Raw genomic sequence first — 24,766 nt, forward strand, 5'->3', positions numbered from 1 at the left:
ATGTTAAAAAAAGAAATGGAAATGAAAGCATTTATAATGAGCCTTTTATTATGCAAATCACCCTTCATTAGAGATATGAGTCTTGAAGCCTGAGCACTGATTGATGATGTACTGGGAACCAGAGCCCTCCCATAGGCCATGTGTGGGCACCCTGCCACATTTAGCTCACATGTTAATGCATCATGTTGTCAGTGATGTGTTAAACCTTAAGGCAGTATATTCATTCTTAGGACTCAGAGGCGATAATTATAGCAATAATGCGACTGCTAGCTGTTTCCCACTGCTTCTATTCTTTATGCTAAGCTAACAGTTTCATACTTATTGAACAGGCTTAAGAGTGGTCTCAGTTTTCTTTTCTAGCTCTCAGCCAGAAATCCAAATAATCATTTTTCCCAAAATATCTAACAGAATAGCTGTGTGTGACGTACTGGAGGAGCGGGAGGTGCTGTTGACGAACACGTTGAGAAACTTCTTGGAGAATGGGAGGTCGGCCTCAGGAGAGGAGTCTTCAGAAGAGCTGAGAAGTTCTGGCCTCACGTCTTCATCATCACGACCGTATCCAACCTCCCCTGTTCCCAGAGGCTCCTCATCACATAGAGTGGAAAGCTCACTGTCATCACTCAGAACCGAGGTGCATCTGAGAGTCACACAGATTCAAATTTCAATTTAAGGCTTGACAATCATTAGTGATGTAAGAATACATGATCAATGAAACCTCTAAACCGCCATTTATCAGAGCTAGAAATTGTGAAAACAGAATCATCAGGTTCTCAACTTTCCAACAGTTCATAACCTACTTGTGTGTGACATGTGGTTCCATTGGGAATATATGCTGAATCTTAGCTTAAACTTTTGACATTTCATCCAAAATGCATTTATTCAACATGTCTCATTTGAAAATTTGCCAAAACCAAGAAGCCATTAACTATCAGTTATTTAAACTGCAACCAACAGTCACAAGAAAACAGAAAAAAAATCTGTGACTCTGTGACTCAACTTGGCATTCTGTGTTTAGACAAAACAGATAACAAATTAAATGCAGATGTAAGTAGCAAAATACCTAGAGCATCTCGAGTCTACATTTTATTTACTGTCGTGGTACCACCTGGCAGAACCACATTTTTTGTCAATGTTGATGGTATCAAAAATTAAAGAAATGTAGTTTTTTTCCCCTTTCTGGGATTTATGGCATTATAACTTTGTTGTTGTGCACAAAATACATTTCTGAGTCTCTACTTCTAGCCATGATTGTGTTGTTTCCATAGAGGTGTGAAAAATTAGCCAACAGTGAGTAAAAATGTGACGGGAGCAAATAAAATGACCCAGAAACTGTTAAGGGTTCAGGGAGTTAATCGAAGTGACTCAGATATTGTAATGGTTACTTGACACATGGAAGAAATTCATATAATCTTGTATTTTTTGTATGATACTTTTTGTAGCTTCCAAACATATTGTCAGCATACCTTCTGAGGCTGACTAGTTCCAGTGTTGTATTCTCATCCACCACTAGCGTGTACTTCATGGAGTCGTAGGCCAGTCCATCATCTTCATTTGGCTGCCTCAGAACCAGGTCTTTCTCACACAGTGGGAGGTCTTGCTCAGTAAAAGGATGGTCTTGCACACTGGAATCAATGGGGGGTGAACTGTCAAGTTCTAAGTCACTACCCCTAAAGGACTGCTTTCTCAGGCCACCCATGAATGGGTAAGAGTCCCCGTCATCCTCCTCTTCATCGTTGTCTGTGGAATAGGTGAGGCTGAAGCAGCGGTTGGTCTGAGCGGTGGGTATATCAAGTGTCAGGCTGTGTTTAACCTCGGTGATGCGCTCAAGAGACGCTGAGGAACGACTCGTTGGTCTGGGTTCAGTTTCTCGTCCTTCATCCTTGTCACTGACAATGCTCTCTGTAAGGCTGGGTGAGTCCAGATCCTTCCTTCCCTCCAGCATCATCAAATCATTATTGGGCTCTTCATCTTCCACCTGTCTTCTTGCGTTCTTCGATGGTTTCTCTGTGAAGTTCTTGTCACAGTCTTTAGCAGTGTTCCAGGAGTTGAAATCTGTGGTTCCCCTCTCGTTGTTTGCACAGCGCTCTAAAATCAGCGGGGTTATGGTGTCACCAGTTGGGTTACTCATATAAAGACGTGGATTTATCACTGCTCCTTCTTTTGAAGACTCCACATTTCTACTCCTCATTTCTGTCTCCATCCTATACTCTTCACCTTCCTTCTCCCCTTCTTCTGATTCCTCCATCCCTGCTTTCTTCTCTTGGTCCTCATCATTGAAACCATCTCCATCTCCAATGTCTGACGATGGTGAGATGGTATCAGACACAGACACCTTTCTCTTGAAACAGTCCTCCGGACAGCTGATTGGGTACGAGCCCTCTGAGATCATTCTGTTCACTAAGTTGCTAAGCAGCCAGGGTGAGTCTGAGTTTTCACTCAGATCATCTTCACTTTCTGATTCAGAGTCTCCCTCACTTGTTCCGTCATATTCATCTGCACTTGGCATTAGCCTGGGTCCCACTGGCAGGTAAAAAGAGCGTTTGAAGCTCTCCAGGCTGTGGTCTGGTTCGATCTGAAGAACCATCTGTCTAGAAAGACTGTCCTCACAGCACTGAGCCGGAGGCAGAGTCTCATCTGGATCAGCTTGGTGCTCGCAGGAGAGCTCATCATCCACATTCTGCAGCCCCATCAGAGCTTGGCCATCATCGTAGGACTCAGGAGGTAAGATGGGTGAGTCAATAGGGGAGGGTGTAGCGATAGTGGGTGAGGGTAAAGGGGAAGGAGAGGGTAGCGGAGAGCCTTCTTTAATTGGATCAGGCTGACCCAGAAGCAGAGATGCTTTCAGTCCAACGATTCCACTGTCCTGCTCTAACTCTGTGTCCGGGTCCAGCTCCTGGTCTGATGTAGGTGAACTGGCCTCCTCAATGGAGTTGGTGAGGTGAGATGAGCGCCCGCTGCTACTCTCATCACTAGTCAGGTCCAGCTCTGTCTCTGAAATAGATGAAATCATGTTGCAGGCCACGGGACCTCCACAAGCAAACGCTGCCTCCAGCTCACCTTCAATGTCAGAGTCAGAGCCTGGAGAGCTGAGGTCCTTGTCCTGGTCTGAAGTCACATAACCCCGCTGGTTCATGTCTGCGATCCCTGGGTCTGACGACGGAGAGGTGGAGTCATTAGCCGCTGCCTCCATTGCTGAAGCTGCTTGACTGTCTGAACTGTTGGACCGGTCGAGAGCTTCTGAGCGGCTAGACGACAGATAGCTGGAGAAGGATGCAGGCTCACAGGGTTCAATTGAGGGGAATTCCACATATGACAACTGATTCTCCTTACACACCACATCATAGGTCTCCTTACACATGAACTCCACTTCAAAGTCCTTGTCCAGCTCCTCATCAGACAAGGGCGTGTCGGCGCCATCATTACCTCCCATGGGTGCAGTAGATGACAGGCAGCGACTGGTCCCATCGGGGTCGAGGTCGTTCTCCGGCTCCATGCCTGACTCGCTGGTGATTGTGTAGGTGTCTGTGGCGCGACGGTTCGAGTGTTTGTGGTTGTGGTCGCTGTTGAGGTCGTGGTCCACCTCCGTGTCCGAACACTGGGAGTGCTCGTCTACGGAGGGCACTCTGGTTGGCTGGATTGAAGGGTCTGCCTTTAACTCAGTCACATCACCAGTGCATGGGTGGGACTTGTGTTGACCAAATGAGCCTGTGAAGATAAAAAAGGAGAAGAAACAAGAAAGGACATAAGAGACTGACAGTAAAGGATGGCACAGATGATTATGAAGGAGACGATTACGAGAATGGAAGAAAGAGAGGAGTCGAGGAGGTCACATCAACAATTAAAGAGAGAAGATGAAAAAAAGCATGATTACAAAAGAAAGTTATTTACTAGTTCATAGGTGGAAAATAGGATGCAGGATGAGCAAGTTCAGCAAAGTCCTCCTTATTAAAAACATACAAATTCGAAGTCTTGGTTAGCGGTTGAGTGCAGGTTGGTTTGTATGGCAGTATTTTGCTGAACTTTTGTATCACTGAAGTCAAATTCACGTCACATCACAACACTACAAAACACTGATGTCAATGTGATGAACTCTAAGCTTGCTGGGTCGGCCTTCTTGTTACCGTATTCGGGCCTCTCCCGCCTGTTGCCCTCCATGTCGCAGAGGAGGGGCCTATGAGGAGACTGGGGGTTCCCGCCCTCCCCTGCCTGTTTTAGGGGAGTACCTTTGCTCTGAGACACCGGAGCCTGGGAGACTGGAGATGCTGGGCATTGGCCCGTCACATGGCTACCATCCTCCAGACACGAGTGGGTTGGAGACAGACGACCTAGAAGTACAAATATTTATTTTCTACCTCTTTGCAGTATGCGGTTCACACTGCCTAAAGATATGATGAGGAACAATTGCTTCACGAATGAAGCTCTTTACGATATTGAGAGAAGAACCTTTAACTTTTATGAAAATTATCATATTTTATGATTAAATGTTCCTAATTATTGTAATACTATATACCTGTGTGGTGTGTAACTCATATGAAGCTGTGCTCAGTAATTTTCCATGAAGCGCTGTAAAAAGGAACCAAGGCCTAACTAGCAGCAAACTAGAGATAACACACACCAAGATGTGTAACTCATGCTTATGTGGCTGTGTCAGTCACTTGTCCAGACTGTGTTCTGTTCATGTGATTTCTTGCTGCAAGCAAAACTTTGCTTTGACTTGTGAGAGAACTCTGAGTGTTGATTTGGAGAAGTCAGGACTCCACTGAAGAAATTTCCTGACATTTTTGGTCCCTCGAGCCAGGTTCATGACAATTTCATAGACGTAACAAAGACGGTTAATTGCATTTCTCAAAGAAATGACTACAAATGAAAATATCCGTTCAGATCTAATTGATAACAAATCCTGTTCTCACCCTGTGAAGCTGGGTTGCGTAAAGAGTCCTGCCAGCTTCCTTTCTTTGGGGACAGACTGCTGTTGTTGTTCAGCGAATCCTAATGGGAACAGAGAAAAGGTCACGCTTTTATGTGACTGTCTACAGGTAACAGGATGTATGCTGTGTGGTTAGCTTCAGTCTGCTTGCCTGCGACACAGCAGTGGTGAGGTTCAGTGTGGTGGGTCGGCTCTTCAGCGTGCCGAGAGTCGGAGAGGGAGGAGGGGAGGCCGAGGGAGACGGTGGCGCATCAGGATCGACCTCTTCATCCTCTTCCTCTTCTTCATCCTCATCTTCATCTTCATCGTCGATCATCTCAAACTCCTGGAAGTCGTCCTGGAAGGAGCAGACCGGGTGGTGCATGTCATTCTTCTCCAGGATGAGGGAGTCCTGGAACCGAAAGACAGACAAAGAGCTTCTTATGTGGACACAGAATAAAGTAAACAACGAGGTACATTTTCACACACACACTCAGCATAGCTGAGATAATAGCTGCACTAATTAAAGCATCGTCTATTCTGACAACAAAGAGGGAACATGCAGGAGAACAAGCCTGTCTGGGAGATAAATAAAAGAAGGAGAGTGTGGATGAACAGCATGCAGCATAATGTTCTGTGATTACACGGAGGGCATTTGTAAAACACACACATGCAAACATCAAAGCACTGTAGTGGCCACAAAACTTACAGGACATTATGCTGATGTGTTTTTTCTGTAGCCTCGGGTCTTCTATGCGTGTGTTTGTGCACCTATTAATACGTCTATGCATGTGTGTATAAACAAGACAGAGAAGCTAAATGTAGCCGTCAGCATCAGCAGTGTTTTGAAATTTTATGTTCAATGAGTTTTGCATTTAGTTTACAAAGACAGACTGTTATATAGGAAATTATTAATAAAGATGCAATGGAAGGAAACAACATGATGGTATTAACAGGAGTTTACAAAGTGAGTACACAGTGAACAAAACTTAAAATATATGCAGAGTAAACCAATAACTAACACATAAATAATCGGAATATGTGAAGGGAAGGAAGTCTGCACCTCAGCTTTTCAAAAAGCTAATCCTAGTCTGTTGTGTCTGTTAAATTGTTTGGAGAGTAGCTTCTAGGTTAATTTCAAGAAGCTCAGTTACAGGCTGTGAGTTTATCCTGTTTGACATTATACACATGTTAGCAGCTGTCACTGCAAATGCTCATATAAATTTAAGATTATAACAGTTTCCAAGAAGAACTGTAGATAGCTACAAACTAAAAATATTCAATATGTCTTTTTAAGTGTGTTCTCCAGGCCTGCCCACCTTATTCTTAGTTTTGAGCATCACCAGGTACAGTAAGAAGGAGGAACCTCAGTTTCGCACAGCTTTAAATTAATATTTATAAACCCAAAAAGTCCAAACCTTTAACCAAGGTGGCGTTAGGCTTGTTTATTTATTTTCATAATCGTGATCATGAAATTTTATTTGACAATTAATTGTCGTTGAAATATTTAAGATTATGGATTTTACTTTTTCTGTACATTTAATGTCTCTCCCAGTATAAGATTTGTGGTATTTGACTGCTACATTTTTTGCTGCAAATCTAACAAATCGCCTCATTTCCCATTTGATTTAAAACCTAAATGTGTCCAGGTGGTGCTGTGGTGTTTGACTTTGAAGCTAGTGAGGAAAAAGTATAAACCCACTGTGTAATATTTTATTAAATTCTGTCCATTCTTTTTCACAGATAAATATTTGTTGTTCCAGCACATGACATCTCAGCAACAGAATGGACGTCATGGAACCACCAAGTACGCATTATGTTGGACATGATAATGGGCAGATGGAGAGAGGGGTCATACAGCAGAAATCACAAGTAGGTGATTTGTCACATCCGTGATACACAGAGTCAATGAGGTTGTTGATGCTGCTTGTGGAGTGTTATTCCACTCATCCTGAATGGCTTGGAGACATTTCGGCGGACAGGATCATGTTTTTGGACACGTCTGTCCAGAGCATCATGTGTCAAACTATCTGTTGTACCATCCTGTTTGAAACAGCTTCTTAGATGACAAATAGTGATGTAGTGCACATGGAAGTACCTGGCTAAACCTCTAACAGTCATGCCAATCAACCAACAGGCCGTTCTTGTCTGTTCTCTTGTCAGCTGTGGAATTGTGTCATTTGAAATAAGCTGCACTTTAGCTGGTATTTTACAGTGGTTGGTCAAACAAGTGTCTGATCATTGTCCTTTAAAGCCACACCTGACTAGACTGTGGATTAACTCAGGGGTTGAGAAATTGTTACTGGTTAAACTGCTCAAAAACCTTTGGTGCCCAACTGGCTAACTTTAACCCTTTTCCAACTGTAGCAATAGAAAGGAAATGAACTCTTCTCAAAGTTAGAAAAGAAGGTAATTTGCTGCATTTATATTTGTGTTCCAAATCCATGACATTAATGGCAATAGCTGCCCATCTAAATGTAGAGGTTAAGTCCCTTGAGATAAATAGTTAGTGTCAATAAACCAGAGCAGAAAAAGCCCACACAAATGATGGAAAATAGTGATTAACACTGTTTATATAGTTGAATGGAAATGATTCTCACAATTCTGAAAAGCCCAAATCATTTTTACCGGGCGATTATGTAATAACTGTGACAGGCATATTCATAAGTTATGTAAATATGTGTTGCATCTAATCTTTCTGTAATCAGCAGCTTTAACAAGGATGGTTTCTGCCCTACTCAGCGTTAACTTCATTAAAAGGATAAAGGTGAAACGCAATAAAGTCACCAGACACAAAGTCACTTTGAAAAATGTTGCAGAGAGTAGAATAATAGAGCAGTCTTGGGGGTGGAGTGTTCAGAGATGAAATCAGAGAGCGATAGTGTAACGGACTAGGATGGAATGCAACGAACTGAGAGTGGATCAATCAGACATCTCTCAGGTTTCAACTGGTTTACCGGAAAGCATCGCACGAAACGATTTTGAGGTTTAATAGACCACACCTTCATGAGCATGTTGTGTAGTATGTTTGCCAGATACGTAGTGTATCGGCAGAGCGAGGCCTATAAAGTAGGTTAATGACACACATTTGCCTAGAACAAGACGCAAATTTTCCAATACCTGTGACGTGTGAATATTGCTTTCATTTTTCAGAACTTTATGACAAATTTTAACCATCTGTACATCAAGTCTCAGATGTACATTCATCCCTACCGAGGCTCTAAAAACAGTAAACAAACATGACACGGCATTGCTCATGCTAATATTTATAAAATGCATGGTCACTACCACAGACATAAATGGTTTATTTTTCCGATCATCACTTCCTTACTTAGAATTTGACAATGCAATTCCCAGGATTGATTTGTCTGGTTTTTCCTTTTGAACAGCGCAGCACTTTCTCAGCCTCTCAGTGCAGCCTGTTTAATGGAGGAATCAAAGCTCGCTCTCTCGCCCATCCACCACACACAATTCTGCTGACGCCTGGCGCATCCACTTTATGCCACAGCAAGTGAAACCAACGCTCAATCTATTACCCAGAGAGTACACATGAATATGCATGCTTAAATCGAATTAACATATCTATTTTGTGATGATTTAGCTGCGAAGATGTTATAAAACCTAACACAAGCAAACCTTCGAGCACTTACAGTTCACAAGCTACTGTTAAGATTCACAGAGCTGCTTCCCTACACTGACCCATTATCATCCGTCACGGGGGATACATGACCTATAACTCCATGACAGAGTAAAAATCCACAGATCCATCAGTGAACTGTGAAAAAGCCACATATGCCAGAGAGAATAATCTGCACTGTCAGGAAATATCCTCTAGCAAGGCCACCTGACACACAGACAGGTAGGTTTAAAGAAAAAAAAAACCTATAAATAAGAGTTGTGCGTCGGCAGGAATCGATCCCAGTGGTCTCCAGTTCCCAAGGACATCCCATCTAATGCTGTGACTGTCCCTCTTCTGTCATCCGACAGACTGAGGCGAGCGTGCTCTCCTGCTGGCGGGGGAGGCATTGTGAATGAATTTAACCCTTTTATCTGCTCAAAAGCATCACAAATGGATTCAATGTAAATCAAATTAGTCAGAGGTCAAAATGCTATTCCTGATATATACACAGACACTCTGAAACCCACATTTCTTTCGTTCTTTAAACAGCTCTACCTATGAGTAAAGACTGCTGACATTTACACGTTTATGTCTTCTCTTTAGAGATATTACTGTAACAGAAATGGTGGAAGACAGAGCTGCTTTTTGAACTCTTAATTAGGCGACCGGAGGCGTGTTCAGCATAGCGAATTCTATATCCACTGACACTGCTGCTGCTGCACATCAGAAGATCAGCTCCAATGGACGCCACCTACAATACACAACGCGACCCCAATCAATTGGAAGAAAAGAGGCTTCAGGTTGAAGCGTGGGGGCATCTGACCAGCTGACAGAAAAGCTTTGGAGAAACTGAGGACGTGATTCTAAAGTGAGCGCTATCTGCATGGCTTTAAAAAAGAAGAGGACACCAGGGACTCATAAATCTCAGAGAAGAAAAGTGGATGCTGACAATTAAGTGATTTTTTAAAGCTCTTCTAAATGGAGGCGGGTGAACAGAAAACAGGAAGGGTCTTGTGAAAATGCCGAGCGCCTGGGGGGGAGACAATACTGAACAATTACTGCAGATGTGGAGGGCTTGTCTGATCATTCTGTGGCTGACATAATGTGTCAGCTGGTCTTTTTAGTGCTCACTGGGTCCATATTTACCTTTAGCGTACAAAAAGACATTGATCTCATATATCCAGGCAAAAGTATCAAAGAATAGTAGACAGCATCTATATTTTTTGTTCATGCTCTTATTTATCAAGTTAAATTGTAAATCGTGTCTGTGTGTGGGTGCACATCTGCCCGTGCAAAGCCCTTTAATGAAATGCGGTTCATAATCTGAGTTTTTTGCTGGCATGTATGACAGATGTCGATTAGCCTCCCATTAGCCTCCCAGACACCACCTAGTGAGCGATGGCCCTCATCCATCAGTGTATCTGTAAATTTCCCCATTTCAAACTCGGACTAGCACCACAGCTGAGACACAGACACCACTGCTCTGTCACATGCTGAATTATGCATGTGCTCCTGCCGTTCAATTGGGGCTCTGGAGAGGCAGACAACGCTATTACAGGTACAGGAAGTGAAGAATCAGAAAGATGTATGTGTGTGAGAGAGACAAAAAAAAGGGGGGGAGGTATCCTATACTGCGAAAAAAATAATGGTCATGGAAAGAAACTTATGACAAGCTTGATAGCATATAGATAAAGGTAACCCCATGTGACGTGTGGTATAGACTGAAAGCCTGGGGCCGAAGTGCAGTGTTTTGACACTTGATGGCCATTTCCTCCAAGAAATCAGACACTGATCTTTTATTGCCTGCCTCCAGTTCCACATGACCGAATAAGCCACTTTGAGATGTCATGTGTGTCGTTTGTCCACATGTACGTATATGTGTGCCCCTGTCACAAAGTACTAATCTAAAGGGTTATGCAGATTAAGACCTGAACCCCATAACGAATTAGAATTAATCGGAGCCGGGGATTGGGGCTGGAGGATAATCTCACTGTTTAGATTGGCTGTTTCCTATAAACATCAAAGACCTTGCTGCCCAGTATGACCGAATCATACTGACATGAAAACCACCAGCTTCATCAGCAGAGTGTGGTGCAGCAGGGAGAGACTGCTGCTGCTGCTGATGAGCTGACAAAGTGTCACCCTCCCTACTGATGCAGGCAAAATCAAATATCATGTGAAGTACCCCGTGCATGAAATTGTCTGTCTCGCCTTTCTTTCTCTGTTATTTAAACGCATACAGACACACTCAAAGGGCACCAGGGTGTGTGTCCTGTCCATCCCATGTCAGCAAGATTGCTTCCTTTGGGCAATGATGTAACGTAACAAGGACCGACACTGTCACTGTCCTGTGCTTTCTTGTTTGTGAAGTGAGCAGTCAGGGCTCCTGCTGATGTGTATCCGGTGAAACACATGAGAGAGGCGGGTGGGGGAAAGCAGGGTCCACGCAGGGTTTACTGCCGTATGAGATCTCTGGTTTGCGAAATATAAATCCACGCTCAGAATTTTCTCTTCCTCTGGAGGTCTTCTCACACGCTATGCGAAAAAAAACAGCTCTGTTACAGAGAGGCTTTGCTCGCTCTCCATAATGTGTTTTGTTGGTGGATTAAAGTGGAGGAAGGAAAATATCTAGCACAGATTTATGCCAAGAGCTTAACCCCTCAGAACCAACCATCCCTGAGCTAAATCCTCATTCCCAGGCACCTCGGCAGAGAGGAGAGAGAGACAGAGAAGGAGGATGTAAAGGGAGAAAGTGAGGGGGAAAGGAGTGGAGGGGCGGCGGAGAGCGAGGAGGGAATGTGATCGCCGTCTCTAAGCAACACTCTGCATAGGGAGGGAAGGGAAGACACTTGGGAGGGAGGGAGGGAGGAGAGAAAAGGAGGTTGTCTCTGCATAGCAGCAAACTGCACTGGGTCACCCACCCTCTGCTGCAGCCATGGCTCAATGCCACCAGCATAAAACATTTACATTCCACAGGATGGACAGAGAGAAATAGAGCAAGGGTGGTGTAAGATAATAGTTCTTAGAAACTGTGTAATTAAAGCCTAAGCCGGTCAGAGATGTGGGATGATACAGCTAATGACTCAATTATTTGCGTATACTTCATAGCAGTCACTCGAACACAATCTTCACTGGAAGTGCTGCTCAGAGTTTCTATTATGGTGAGTAGTTCAGTGAATAGATGCCAGCTGGCTGCTCAGATTCAGTATGTATGATACATGATGACGATTAGTATGATGACAGAGAACGAGTCACTCTTCTGCTTAAACAAAGCCAAGAATGTTTCGAATTTTCTTCCTGATATGAAATATATTGAAATCTGAGGCGTGCAGTTATTACTGCGATGACTGCAATGCTGCTAAGCTAGGCAGCCTAAAGATCCCCAAAGCGAAAAAAAATACTTACATAAGGCAACCATATGCAAATAGGAAGTTCTCAACACTAAACAGCAATAAAAACCAGGCCAGTCTCCACCTTTGTTTCTCCAATTGATCATTTTCATGGCACTGCATTTACTGCGTTCCTGCTGAAATCCTCTTCAGTGTCATTAACCCACGATGATAAGCAGTCACTCACAGCAACCGCAGAGGAGCAACAACAGCTGGACAGATTTGTCTACTGAATCATTACGAACAGAAGCATATACATAAGTGTAATGTTGCTCTGTTTAACATGCAAAACTGCTTTACATGACTGCAGATCTAATGTAATCCCTGCTGTGTTTACGTAACAGACACACAAAGCGACAAACAGGCAAAACACGAAGTGGAAAGACATAAAAACAGAGCCTTACCTTCTCATATGGATCAGAGTCGTAGTTGAGTCCAATCCCACAGTCATCTGTGATTTCAGAGAGGTCTTCATCATCAAACTCCTCCAAGCTGATGTCATGGGCTGGTCTGGGAATACATGAGAGACGGAGTATTCACTACATGTTGTGAAAAAGAACACTGATAACTGCAATATGTCTCGTTCATCAGCTCCAGAAGGGAATTTCTCTTTGATTTATGTCCACACGCTGATCCCTGTTTGAGGAGAAAGTGGCTCTAAGTCATGTGCTGTCAGGCTCCGTCTGGGTCTCAGTCTCATATACTGGACGCAGGCAGCCACACAAACACACACGGTCTTCCCTTTCCTTATAATACTGCACAATAATAACAAAACATTTTACTGATTCAGCAGAACAAGAGCAAAAATGCATAAAGCACTGCCATTAAGTGCCAATAGTTCAAACTCAGATGAATTTTATTATCTCTCTGTGTACTGTGGATGTTGTAAAAAAAAGAGTTTGAAGTGAATCACTGCCAGTTTCCTCTTACACCAGACTTTCTGAACTTTCATTTACAGCACCAGCACTCACCAGCAGGGAAGTGTATCTGTCTCTGTAATGAGGCATGGCACTGCAAGTTTTCTTGATTACGCTCTATCTCATCTTTGCTCCATTAATTTCAGCACGCTCCCACTTCTACGGCAGTTGGCTTGCAATGTGTTTCAGGAAGTGCTGCATTGCAGCTTTCCTGCTAAGAAAAGGACACTCGACATAATACGTATGGGTTCGAGCTTACATCACACAGTCATATAGGGGTCTTCTCTACACAATGTCACCGGTCGCATGGAACAAATGAGGACATGCTGATGCATCTAAAATTGAAACAAAAAGGGTTATGGAAAAGTCACTGTAATCAGAGTGCCCCATGTTATTTGTCTGCTTCAATGTACAGTACGTGGAAAAATGGGAAAACAGGAAGCTAATCATGGCAGACAGAAAGGTTATTGGGGTTGTGGATATTAAAGGGAACTGAAGTGAATGTTGGGCAGTGAATAAAATCAACAAAAATCTAAATAATTTGCCATTTTAAATGAATATTCTTAAGCCATATAGTTTCAATGATGTTTTAAATGCAGTAACTCAACAACAACATCTAATTTAAACAATACTAAAAGTTCTGATACGCTGAACAGCATGAAAGGCTTTGATAAAGTAGTTTGAATAAGGCCTTACTGATACTGAGGGATAGATAGACCACGTTCATTTTCCATTTGCGGAAAATCACAGCCGCACACAAACTATTAAGCTTGACCTTGCTTTTGATCAGTTTATCTAATCGGATTTTTAAAAAATTGCACTAAAACTTCATCTTGAGGATTTATGCAGATGATTTTTTTTTTATGAGAGAGAGCTCGCATTGAAAAAGTATTTTAAATGAATTCATAATCCAAAGTCAAGAGTCGCGTATTATTTTACTTACCAATTTCTAAAAATGACAGCTTATTCTTTTGTATTTTTACTTATTTTTTTTATTTTAAACAAGCAGGAAATGTGCATTAAATAGGAAAACAATTTAATTTAACCAACTGCATTATAAGTCAGTGTTGTTGATTTGTTTTCTTCTATGGTTTGTGCCTGTGTTTGCTGTAGTGAATGACTGCTGACTGTTGAAATCGTAAAGTATGTGGTTTCTCAGAAAAAGAAAAAAACACACTTTGAATGTCACCCTGTCTGAACTGATATGGCTGAATTCTTGATAACAGGCAGACTGATATGGGCGTAGCATGAGTATATAAAGTTTCAAGTTTCAAGCAGACTTGTATCCATCCAGGAGCTGTGTATACCGAGGAAGGATCATGAAGTGTCTTGTTGCTATTCTGGTCTGCGTGGCGCTCGCTGAGGGACTCACCAGGTAAGAGGACATCTATTTGAAAAATCCGTACAATTTAGTTTTGACTGAATGTATCACTGCAAAAGTGATTTTCTTTTGGCATCTTTTTTCCTTAGAGTCCCTCTGCATAGGCACAAGTCTATGCGTCAGGCCCTGAGAGAGAAAGGAATTGTACTGCCACGCCAAGATCCAGGTCTCAAATATCGGCCCAGGGAGTTGGCTTCTGCGAACATGTACATCAACAACTATGCTGATGTAAAAACTCAGTTTTTAGATACTCATTCACACGACATTTTAAATGAAAGAAATAACTGCCAAACTTTTTTTGTTGTTTATTCTGTTCCTGTCTTTCTGTATCTCCAACCAATGTGCTGCCCAGACCACCTACTACGGAGCCATCAGCATTGGAACACCCCCCCAGTCCTTCCAGGTGCTGTTTGACACCGGCTCTTCCAACCTGTGGGTGGATTCTGTCTACTGTAACACTCAGGCCTGCAGTGAGTACAAGCTTCACACTACCGAATCTCTCATCTCTCACTCTGTTCAGATCATACTTGCATGAGAAAATCCAGACAGCTCATACAGGCTAAGCATGCAGAGACTGCAGTTTTGTTATCGTGTTTCCAAGATATTACAAACTGCACATACATGGGATTTAGATTTTTAGTGTGTTTGCATGCAAGCCACCAAGCATTTGTTCGTATTCTGGAGGCATCGGCTCCCGCGTTGGTTAAAATTCAGCTCATGTCTTCGATAATCAAATGAGATGTCAGTATGTCAAAAGGCTCTGCAAGGCATAAAGATGTAGAAATGGCTCCAGAGGTAATCCGGATCTATGTCATTCGCAGACACACACAAGAAGTTCAACCCTCAGCAGTCCTCCACCTACACTGCAAGGCAGCAGTCCTTCTACCTGCCCTACGGAGCTGGAAGCCTCTATGGAGTCTTTGGATATGACAATGTCAATGTGAGTCAAATCTACGCAATAAACATCAGTTAAAGTCCTTCTTCAGTCATTGATTAAACCTCTAAAAGCCAATTTCTGTGTATCCACATTACATTTGAAGGAAAAGAACAATTTTCAGTAAAAATGATCCCTTTCTCCCTTAAAATGGCTTAGAGTGAATTCTGCAGTGTTGCCTCCTTAAGAACGTGCAAATCTATTTCTCCACCCACTCCTCCATTACTAATGGCAGCTCAAGCACACCAGCTCATCTACAACTCTAGTCAAACACTGTAAAACTGTTCAGCTACACAATAAAATGTCGCACTATTGGAGTAATTAAGCCCCACATGTTCTAAGTAGTTTCCAAAGAAGAATTATGATACAGAATGCTCAGCCATGACTGCTTATTTTGCGTATGACGTGCCATCCAACAGATAACAAAAACAATTTATGGACTTGATTTGGAAGAAAATGCTAGTATTCAAGTTTTTACCTTCTTTTTCATAGAGTTTAGGAAGACTAGTATGAACATAGTCGTATGTATTGAGCCAGAAAGTAGATGCTTTCAATTAATACCTCAATAAATTACATGTTACAGTATAAACAGTCTGAGCAAAGGAGTGGCCATGTTGCGTCATGCTGAAAAGTGTCACACAAAGTTTTTTTTTGCTTGTTTTAAGTGTTTATTAAGAGTTTGATTACTCAGGAAAATAGATCAATTTGTATAATATAGAATCTGACAAATCTGTTCAATGATTTGGTACAGGTCATCTGCAATAAGTCATTTCTACTCTGCTAAAACCTGAACATGTATAAATGCGGTCTATGATTTCTTCACCACATTGGTTGGTTTTGGATTCTGTAGGTTGGCGGCATCCAGATCACTAACCAGGAAATTGGTCTGAGCACCAATGAGCCCGGTGAGAACTTTGTGGTGGCTCCGTTTGACGGTATCCTTGGCCTGGCTTATCCATCCATCTCAGCTGGAGGACAAACCCCCGTCATGGACAGCATGATAGCTGATAACCTGCTGAATGCTGACATTTTCGCTTTCTACCTGTCCAGGTATAACTAGCAGGAGCCTTTGATTAAGTAAAACACGTATACGAGCATATCATTCTGCCTCTGTTCCACATCACTGGCACTAAGCAATTTCTCCAACAACGTTGGTTTGCAGCTAATTTTTGGTTTGTCGTGTGGTTTAGGAATGAACAGCAGGGTAGCGTGCTCTCTTTCGGAGAAGTGGACAGCAACTTGTATGAGGGTCAGATCTACTGGACTCCTGTTGCCTCTGAGACCTACTGGGAGATTGGCGTCCAAGGGTCTGTGCTCTTCAACATTTTATCTGAAGGTTTTTTATTCTTTTTTATCACATTAGTAAAAAACTGTGCCTAGTATCACTCAAGAAAAAACTATGTATGGTATGCAGATTCCAGATTAATGGTCAGGAGACTGGCTGGTGCTCACAGGGCTGCCAGTCCGTTGTGGACACTGGAACCTCCACGCTAACAGCTCCACAACAGTATCTGGGTGACATCATGCAGGCTATTGGAGGCCAAGAGAACCAGTACGGAGAGGTAAAACAAACAGACAGACTCTCACACAGAGACCTCAAGACCCTATTATTATTAGTCATAATAGATCAAAACTCTGATTTAAAGGTCTTAAGCTCTCTGAGAACACCAGTACATCCAAAGTGGAGTCGCACAAATATGATGACACACTCCACAAACTGGACAAGTTTGTTTCAGTCCCTCTCAAGCAGTTTCTCCTTGTTGTGTTGATCTCCAGTATATGGTGGACTGCAGCCAGATCAACAACATGCCAACTTTCAGCTTCGTCATCAACGGCGTTACTTTCCCTCTGCCTCCTTCTGCTTACATCATCCAGGTAAGTTACTACACGATTGCTCACTGTAGCAGGCATAGGCGGGCATGTCTTCACGAGCATGCTGTGGGTTATATTTGTGAGGGTGCATACACATTCTGATGTCCCGTCTCTACCTCCAGCAAAACCAGAATGGATACCAGTATTGCTCTGTGGGCATCACCCCCACCTACCTGCCCTCCAGTAATGGCCAACCCATGTGGATCTTTGGGGACGTGTTCCTCAGAGAGTACTACTCTGTCTTTGACCGCGCCAACAACCAACTGGGTTTTGCTACGGCCGTCTAAATGTCCCGAATGGAACCTCACCGTGAAGCTGAAGCTTTAGCCCATCTTGGCATCTTCTTTGTGATGGTTCCCAACAATCATTTTGGACAAAATGGCTTGACTTGTTTAACATGTTTTTCATTGTAAACTACAATACAAAATGATGTAAGTCTTGTAAATCTTCAAATTCTTGACAAAGATATTGTGACTCGATTTGCATATTCAAAAAAAATGTGAGATGTGCCCACTCTCAAGCAGAATAAAAAATAAAGAACAAAAATGCCTCCTGGGAAGGTTTTAACATTTCGTTTTTCTAAATAAGCTGCCATGGTCCTAACAGCACAAGTCCTGGGCCCTGAGCCATCAAGGATCTTTATTTCTTTTAAATAACCTTGGTCGTGTGTAAGTGTTTCTTACTAATATCTTTGTGAGGGCCCCTTTGAATTTGAGGCCTTGCAAGTGAAGAAATTTGGAGAAATTTAGAACATTTTGCCCAGTCCTCATTCTCCGACAGGTTAGGACTTAGTTTTAGGGTTAAAGTAGGAATTAGGTTTAGATTAGCTGATCAGTTATGATGGTTCACATTAGGATAAGGTATACTCACAAAGAATCACTCAAATTACTTCCCACAACTAGAAACAATTTAAATTTCCATAAAGGACATAAAAAGGCAAACTCATCCACCAAATTGACCATTGCAATAATAAATCAGAACACCTGTTTTTTGTCCATATCTTTTTTCTTCTTTTTCTTCTTCTTTGTAGTAAAACTAATAAGTCTTTTGACTTTATTGAAATATCCTGTTCAGGTTAACTATTTTTGTCTATATTACCAGTGTGCATGCAACCTGCAATTACACAGTGCACAATGGCAGATTCATGGCATTGAAATATAACAACTGGTGCTAGAAATTGTCATATAGCTCAAAAATACATACTTTCCTCACAGGCTGTTTTGTGCCGTCTGCCAGTGTAACCAGACAAAACCAATATCCAATCTGTCAAAAGCAACAAAACTGTGCCTTAACCAAACCTTAGGAAAGGAGTTCATTAATGAGCTCTTCAGGGAAGCTGTGTTTGTAAGCGTAGGTGTGTGTGGGTGTTTAGAACTGACAGTGGAAAAACACCACATCGCTGCAGCTCTGTATCCAAGGCAGTTATCACCACTACGCAAGCGGAAAACCCCATGTTTGGTTTTTTGATGAAAGTTTCGTGAAAACGAAGGATATGGCAGACAAGTAGGTAAAGACAGGAGCTGAGATGGACAAGGAGGGAGGAAGGTGAGAATGCTGCAGCTAGGAAAGGAGAAATTCTGGACTGAAGTGCTAGGAGTTTACTGGAGAAATACAAATCTTTGATTGCTTCAGTGCAAACTTTAATCTGTGATTCAATGTCCGCTTTAATCTGGAGAATTCACAGAATGTATTACTAGTTTTCATAATTCTGCAAAGAACAGTATTATGTTTGAGTGTCAATCTGGACAAATAGAAAAACCTGCAAGGCTTCATTCTAGTACAGCTATCTGAGTTCATATAATTCGATCAAATGGTCTTTTTGCTCAGTTTTTCATTTGTGTTTTTATATCCTTCATCTCTTTTCTGGTTTCCTCCATTGTTACCTATTGTGCTGTGTTTCCAGACTCCATTTTGTTGGTGTGCTTATCTGTTTGTCACAAAAGAGCGTGGCCCCATTTCCCCTAAATTGCAGAGTGTAAGAAATGTGTTTGAGTAAAAACTGCACACAGACTAATGTTCAGCCCAAAGGCCTCTACCCGATAATGGAAATGCAAACTCTGTGTTCTTTTCTGAAATTTTTATGGAGCATTTTGATGTCAGAATCCACATTAAGTAGTGAGATGCAGACACCAGTGTAGTGCTGACATTAGTATTGACAGCATCCAAGTGAGAGTGCAACGGGCATCACGCCATGTGATTTACCGCTCCCTGCTCACCCCATAGTATACAATGACATCACCTGCATTTACTCCTTGACTGTGCTCATTATTAATCCTAATAATCAGGATTTGAAACTGAGGCCTTTGAGGTAGACAGAAAGTCATCACGACACAGTACTGATCACATCTTCCTCCACATATTCTAAACTGTGAGAGCAAAATCCCACCTTAAAAAACAAGTCAGCACAAAATTGCCATCACTGATGCTGGTCATGTTGCTGCAATGGCACACCCATCTCTGTGTCCTGAGCTGTTCCTTCCCAGCCCTCTCAGATTCAATCTTTGCAGCCAACATTTGTTCTAACAGCTATTCTCTGTCATCTCTAATGCTGTCAGGTCCAGAAGAGAATTTGTCAATCCTGCACACTGTCGTCTTTGTATTTACTGTGTGCATGTTAACACGTTCAAAGCGCCCTTTTTTATATGAAAATGTGAGATCACCTTGATTTTTAACAATTTTAAGAGTTTTTTCTTTTGTTTCATCAAATGCACTTTAACATAATAATAAATTTTAGGCCTGCAACATTTAAGCGACGTCCTAAGCAATAAAACCTTTTTCAAAAAGTGAGCAGACTAATTCGTAATACATATAAATGTTAGTCGGAGTCCCAATCCAGTCTATAATTCAGACACGTTTCAGTTATTCTTTCAATAACTGCAATCACATCAAACGAATATGCAGTAGATGACTATTAAACCGCATATATGCACGGATAGCAGATGTCTGTAATTAAAAAATGAAATGAGACAAAAATAGGAACCTGCAAGGAAATTTCAAATGACACTCTAATAACAATATTAAAATAGATTCAGATGCAAAAAGGAGGGGAGGAGTGATACGGGTCTGTGCTGTAATTAATCTGCCTTTTAACCATGAGCACCTGCTTCACCATGACATCATCTTTAAAAGCCAAGGACATTTGATGTGGTTGCTACTGACTCATTAACAGGATCGTTTTCTCCAGCTTTTCAACCGCCATCAGTCTCCAGTGAAGGAGAGACACACACCCACACACTGAAACACTCCAGCTCACACACACATGACTCATGCGTTTAGCCTAATGAAGAACTCTCTGTTGTCTGTGTCGGATCCAAACGCGAAGATCACGCCACTTCTGAACCAGAGGTGCAGATGATGCATCGGGTTTCGCTGTGAGTAGATGACTTCTCGTAGATTTGTCTGGCTTTGAATTAATGAAGTCATCAATCAGATGTAAAGCGAATTTTTTGCTGCTCACTCGTTGTTGTCATCTTGATGGAAAGCAAATCTCATGAAGTGCATAAATATGACTCCCTGTCTAATTATTGTTAAATAGAAAAACAAGCTACATAGCAACAGCTGCTGAGAAGACTGACAGGCGGAAACATGGCAAGTGGTGGAAAGGATGACAGAGGGAGAGAGAGAGAGGAAACTCAAAAATACAAAAAGAGAGAGGGGGGAAGAGAGAGATGGAACGCTTAAGCTAAAATGAATCTGTATTTGATTTAAGCCTCTTACCCCATGGTAACCATACCCACCGCTACACTCCTCCCCCACCCCGCCCTGCCTCCTCCAACTGCCTTCAAAGAGTTGGAAGGCAAAAGTAGAACATCGACGGGTAAACATGGGATTCACGGAGAGGCGGATAGAGGACGGGAAAACCAGGGGGATGCTTAATGAAAGCCCTGTTTTTAAAATATTGATGTATTACTATGGAATACAGCCAGGCTTTGTTTTAGTTTGATCTAATCTGAATATGCTGTCAAATCATCTTATCATATATCACATTTTTTAGATCTCTGGCTGCAACCAGTGATTATTCCCATCACGGAATAATCTTCACATGTCTTGCTTAGTCTTACTAACTGTCAAAACTAAATGAAATGTTCAATGGATTGTCTCTAGGGACTAAAAACACTACATGCACATAATTGAGGGCTGAAGAAAGTGCATTATTGCGATTTACATTTTAAAGTAACAATTGATCAATTATCAAAATATCTGTAGATTTCTGTTTATTGACTAGTATTTCTTTTGACTTATTTTGAAAATTTTTGGTAAACCCTGCATTAATATTAAGTGATTAATATTGATTAACTGAACTTTAAGGACAACACTGAAATAGAACATACAATCAAGGCTCCAGTTTTAGATTGATTATATACTAATGAATCTCTATGTGAGGGTTCCTTGAAAATACAAAAGTTAATAGTCAGTTATTGATCCCCCCATCTTTGAACTGAATGCAAAAGGGTTCCAGAGCTCCACACTGCATACTTATGTTCTAACAACAACAACAACAACAATGATAGAATAACAGAAAACACTTCCCATAAGACTGCGTAAAGACTGTTGTATCAGCAAATCTACCAAAGATGTAATCAATGAACGTCCATGGGATGGGTTCTCAGCACTGGAAGAGTTCTTACATTTTCATATGCCATTATAGTCTTCACTAAACAACGGCAGAGGGTATTTATGATGAAAAACCACAGTCTGTCTTGATGAAGTTCATTTCTATATGCATATCTCTGTAATATGAACCCATAAAGGGATAAATGAAGCAAAACCGAACACCATCACCTCCTATTGATCGTGTTTACAGCTCTCAGTTTACAGACCTCTACCCAGTACTCCAATCTTAGCAACAGAAATGGCATGTCATGTAAATTAAAAGAAATGTTGCCTCCATTCATTAGCGAACCAGAATCATGTGTGGTTTTTTTTGCATCTTTCCGATGCAGAGAATGCTCACTCAGTGTCACAGAAAATATAGTCTGTCATAACGTCTGTCATGCTGGTGCTCAGGGGAGAAAGCTGGTCCCCCCAACAGATTATGGTGCCCATTGGAAAGAGTGCGAGGGTTATGTAAGGCGGATTACCGTACCACACTATCACCACCACTGGTGGCTTCATCCATGAATCAGTCACACTCAGAGGCACAGAGAGAAAGGGAAGCACACACAGACAAATACACAGAAATGGTGAGAAAAAAGGATGAGCATAATGGAATGTGCAAATGTACCTTCTGCTTCCACATCCTCCACGCTGCAGCATTTCATCAGTCTGATTTTTTGGGCATGTCATCAGTCCAAAAGTGGAAATCAATAGGTGACCCAAAATAAACTCAAACCACTTCTGTGCTTCCAAACGCACATGAATCTTTTTGAAAACAACACAGTAAAACTGATCAATCTCCACCCGCTTCAGATAACAGGGGTGATACAATCTGCTGTTCTTCATGTCTTTCAGGGTCTGTAACAGTGGCTTTATTGTCTATAGTTAAAAACTATAGACAACTCATTTAAAAGACTTTAAATGCATGTGGAGTCAGAGACACAACATATAATCAGGTCAGAAGAGTGCATAAAGGAAGATTATTACATATTATTCCTGCGATACAGTTAAGATTAGCTCTCTTTGGCCGCTTGCCAAAGCTGTAACTTTTAAATATTGATGTCATGGAATGAACTGGGCTCTGAAATCTGAACTAAGGTCATTGGTAGCTATGCGAAGAAAATCAGGTATATTGATCTCACATGATCCATCCATGAGATTGAACTACACTAAATCCCATATGAGTGCATGCCGTGGATATAAAATCCACAGGGAGTGGGTGGGTTGGGGGGGGGGGGGGGGGGGGGCTAATGTGATTGCCTTTGTAGGACACAGGACATGTGGAGGCAGAGAGACAATAAAATGCTGTTGCATCATATGCATTATAGGGCAGAAAGCCTGCATTATCCTGATAAATACAACAGTGCATTACAATGTACTTTAAATGTGAACAACATAGTCTTTCTGCCACTCTGTATGTTGAAGTTCCTCTACAGTATATAGAAGAACATTACTAGTGTAGCAATACAATTATAAATAATTGTTTTTGTCGCTTAGTTGCATACTGGATCTATTCTGTTTTGTTTGGTGGCACAGAGGAGGCCTCACAGCACCAGATCACATGCGAGGGCAACATATGAAAATCCCATGGAAGTAGAAACACAGTAAAACAAAAAATACATATTCCTATCTATGATTCCTGCTCCCGAACCGTATATTGCAGCTCCCTTCACAGGATTTCTTTCAGATCACACCAGAATGTTCAAATGATACCCATCTCACTGGGCCTAATTTACATCCACATACACTACAGAAAGCCCAATCCACATCTTTTCAACATAAACAACCTTGGAGAGAATACTGTAATCAGCTGTATCACCGATTCTGCATCAAATTATTGATCGCTGCTAAGTGCCAGTAGGATCCTGCTCACAGTAGTGCTTAGACAAGAAAACGCGAGAGAATTTGTCGCAGAGGTCACGTTAGAGGCGTTTGAAATAACATCAATATCACTGGGACTTCCGTAAATCATTGTTCGGCAACATGCCCTTGCCTGGGTTGGACTCAACAGGGCGTGGGCCTCACACGGAGAATGCGCAAAGCGAGTGACTGTCGCGACAGCTGAGGATCAATTATATGAGATATATTTGATCGTTTGCTCATCTTCGCACTGTTGAAAAAAGACTAAGACCCCTGTCTTTCATTAGAGCTGTCTTCTCCATCCAACCATCCCTTCCAAAACATAAACAAGCAGCAGTGATGGGCTGCAGCACCTATAGGCTCGCATGGAGGCAGCAGCAGGCCTCGCAGGTTATTCAAAATATCTATTACTACCCAGGATTTTTCACTGCAGTCATCAAAACAAATGGGATGTCTACGCTGCTCGCCTCCACTGTCCTGTTTCTCCTCTTAGCGGCCGTGCGCATCGTCCGCCATCCCTCCACTGTCACCCTCCGTGTGAGCCTCTTACCTGCAGCCAGGAGGAGAGAGGGAATGGAAAGTGGATAGGGAAAACATCTCAGCCCTGTCCGCCATCTTCTTCCACAAATGACTCAGAGCGACTGCAGAAAATCACGGAGGGAGCGCAGTCCATTCACAGTCACGGGGCAGAGCGCGGGTGCAGCGGTGGACAGAGGTTTCTCTCTCCGCGGCCCCTTACAGATGCCCTCCCTGGCCGCAAGCCTTCAATCAGACGAGCCTGCTCAGCACCATCAAATCTGCAGTCAACCATCCACACGAGCAGGACAGGCTTGTGCGTGTGTGAGTGTGTGCTGGGGTTCGTCGGGGTAAGAAAAGGATCTTCAGAGACAGGATCCACAGAAATCCCTGCGTCCCCTCGATATGTCCACGCGAAGCATTAAGCGCGCAGTTTGGTGACCGCAGTCCGCGTCTCGCTCGCCAAATGTCTGCTGCTGTGATGCTGCCTGTGGCACACAACAGATAGGGGGCCAGCAGTGCGGAGACAGGCAGAGACAGAGGAGGAGGAGGAGGAAGAGGAGGAGGAGGAAGAGGAGGGAGGTGTGAAGCGATGGAGCTCTAACGTCAGAGCCCAGCGAGCAGGCAGTCCTGAGTGGATGCAGCCAAAGCCTTTCAGGTTCAAGCTGCAAAACAGTGCAGGGAGGGGAAAAACAAAACAATACTGTTAAAAAAGTTTTTAAACATGTTTCTTGAAATTATAGTGAAATGTGCAGCCAGAGCAAACCAGACGAGCA

At 42.4% G+C, this 24,766-nt stretch overlaps 2 protein-coding genes across 3 annotated transcripts in view; one reads left to right on the forward strand and one right to left on the reverse strand.

Annotated features, from left to right (window-relative positions):
- Positions 1 to 24,543, reverse strand: part of mapk8ip2 (mitogen-activated protein kinase 8 interacting protein 2) — a 31,291-nt gene extending 6,748 nt beyond the window's left edge. The window contains exons 1-7 of one of the 2 annotated variants that reach the window (XM_022202160.2): positions 24,025 to 24,543; positions 12,319 to 12,424; positions 5,079 to 5,318; positions 4,911 to 4,989; positions 4,224 to 4,325; positions 1,464 to 3,705; positions 429 to 637 (exon numbers count right to left, since the gene is read on the reverse strand). In XM_022202160.2, the coding sequence (XP_022057852.1) occupies positions 429 to 637; positions 1,464 to 3,705; positions 4,224 to 4,325; positions 4,911 to 4,989; positions 5,079 to 5,318; positions 12,319 to 12,424; positions 24,025 to 24,089 (3,043 nt within the window). In that variant the 5' untranslated portion in view covers positions 24,090 to 24,543. Of the gene's footprint in view, positions 1 to 428; positions 638 to 1,463; positions 3,706 to 4,121; positions 4,326 to 4,910; positions 4,990 to 5,078; positions 5,319 to 12,318; positions 12,425 to 24,024 lie in introns of both variants that reach the window. The other variant, XM_022202151.2, reaches the window with a different exon arrangement.
- LOC110956589 (gastricsin) lies at positions 5,252 to 17,585 on the forward strand. Its single transcript, XM_022202192.2, has 11 exons — positions 5,252 to 5,379; positions 6,650 to 6,778; positions 14,126 to 14,206; positions 14,302 to 14,440; positions 14,565 to 14,682; positions 15,034 to 15,152; positions 15,997 to 16,196; positions 16,337 to 16,453; positions 16,561 to 16,708; positions 16,923 to 17,021; positions 17,141 to 17,585. The coding sequence occupies exons 2-11, from the start codon at positions 6,723 to 6,725 to the stop codon at positions 17,303 to 17,305; spliced, it is 1,242 nt and encodes a 413-aa protein (XP_022057884.2). The 5' UTR covers positions 5,252 to 5,379; positions 6,650 to 6,722; the 3' UTR covers positions 17,306 to 17,585.
- Positions 24,544 to 24,766: the final 223 nt, after the last annotated feature.

The sequence above is a fragment of the Acanthochromis polyacanthus genome, chromosome 8 (assembly GCF_021347895.1).
Source record: "Acanthochromis polyacanthus isolate Apoly-LR-REF ecotype Palm Island chromosome 8, KAUST_Apoly_ChrSc, whole genome shotgun sequence".
NCBI classification, from domain to species: Eukaryota; Metazoa; Chordata; class Actinopteri; family Pomacentridae; genus Acanthochromis; species Acanthochromis polyacanthus.

Excerpts from the sequence above, each read along its gene's own strand:
- LOC110956589 (XM_022202192.2), top strand. The coding sequence starts at position 6,723 with ATGTTGGACATGATAATGGGCAGATGGAGAGAGGGGTCATACAGCAGA. Across the intron at positions 16,709-16,922 it reads AAGAGAACCAGTACGGAGAG|TATATGGTGGACTGCAGCCA; the intron begins GTAAAACAAACA and ends GTTGATCTCCAG. Across the intron at positions 17,022-17,140 it reads CTTCTGCTTACATCATCCAG|CAAAACCAGAATGGATACCA; the intron begins GTAAGTTACTAC and ends CTCTACCTCCAG.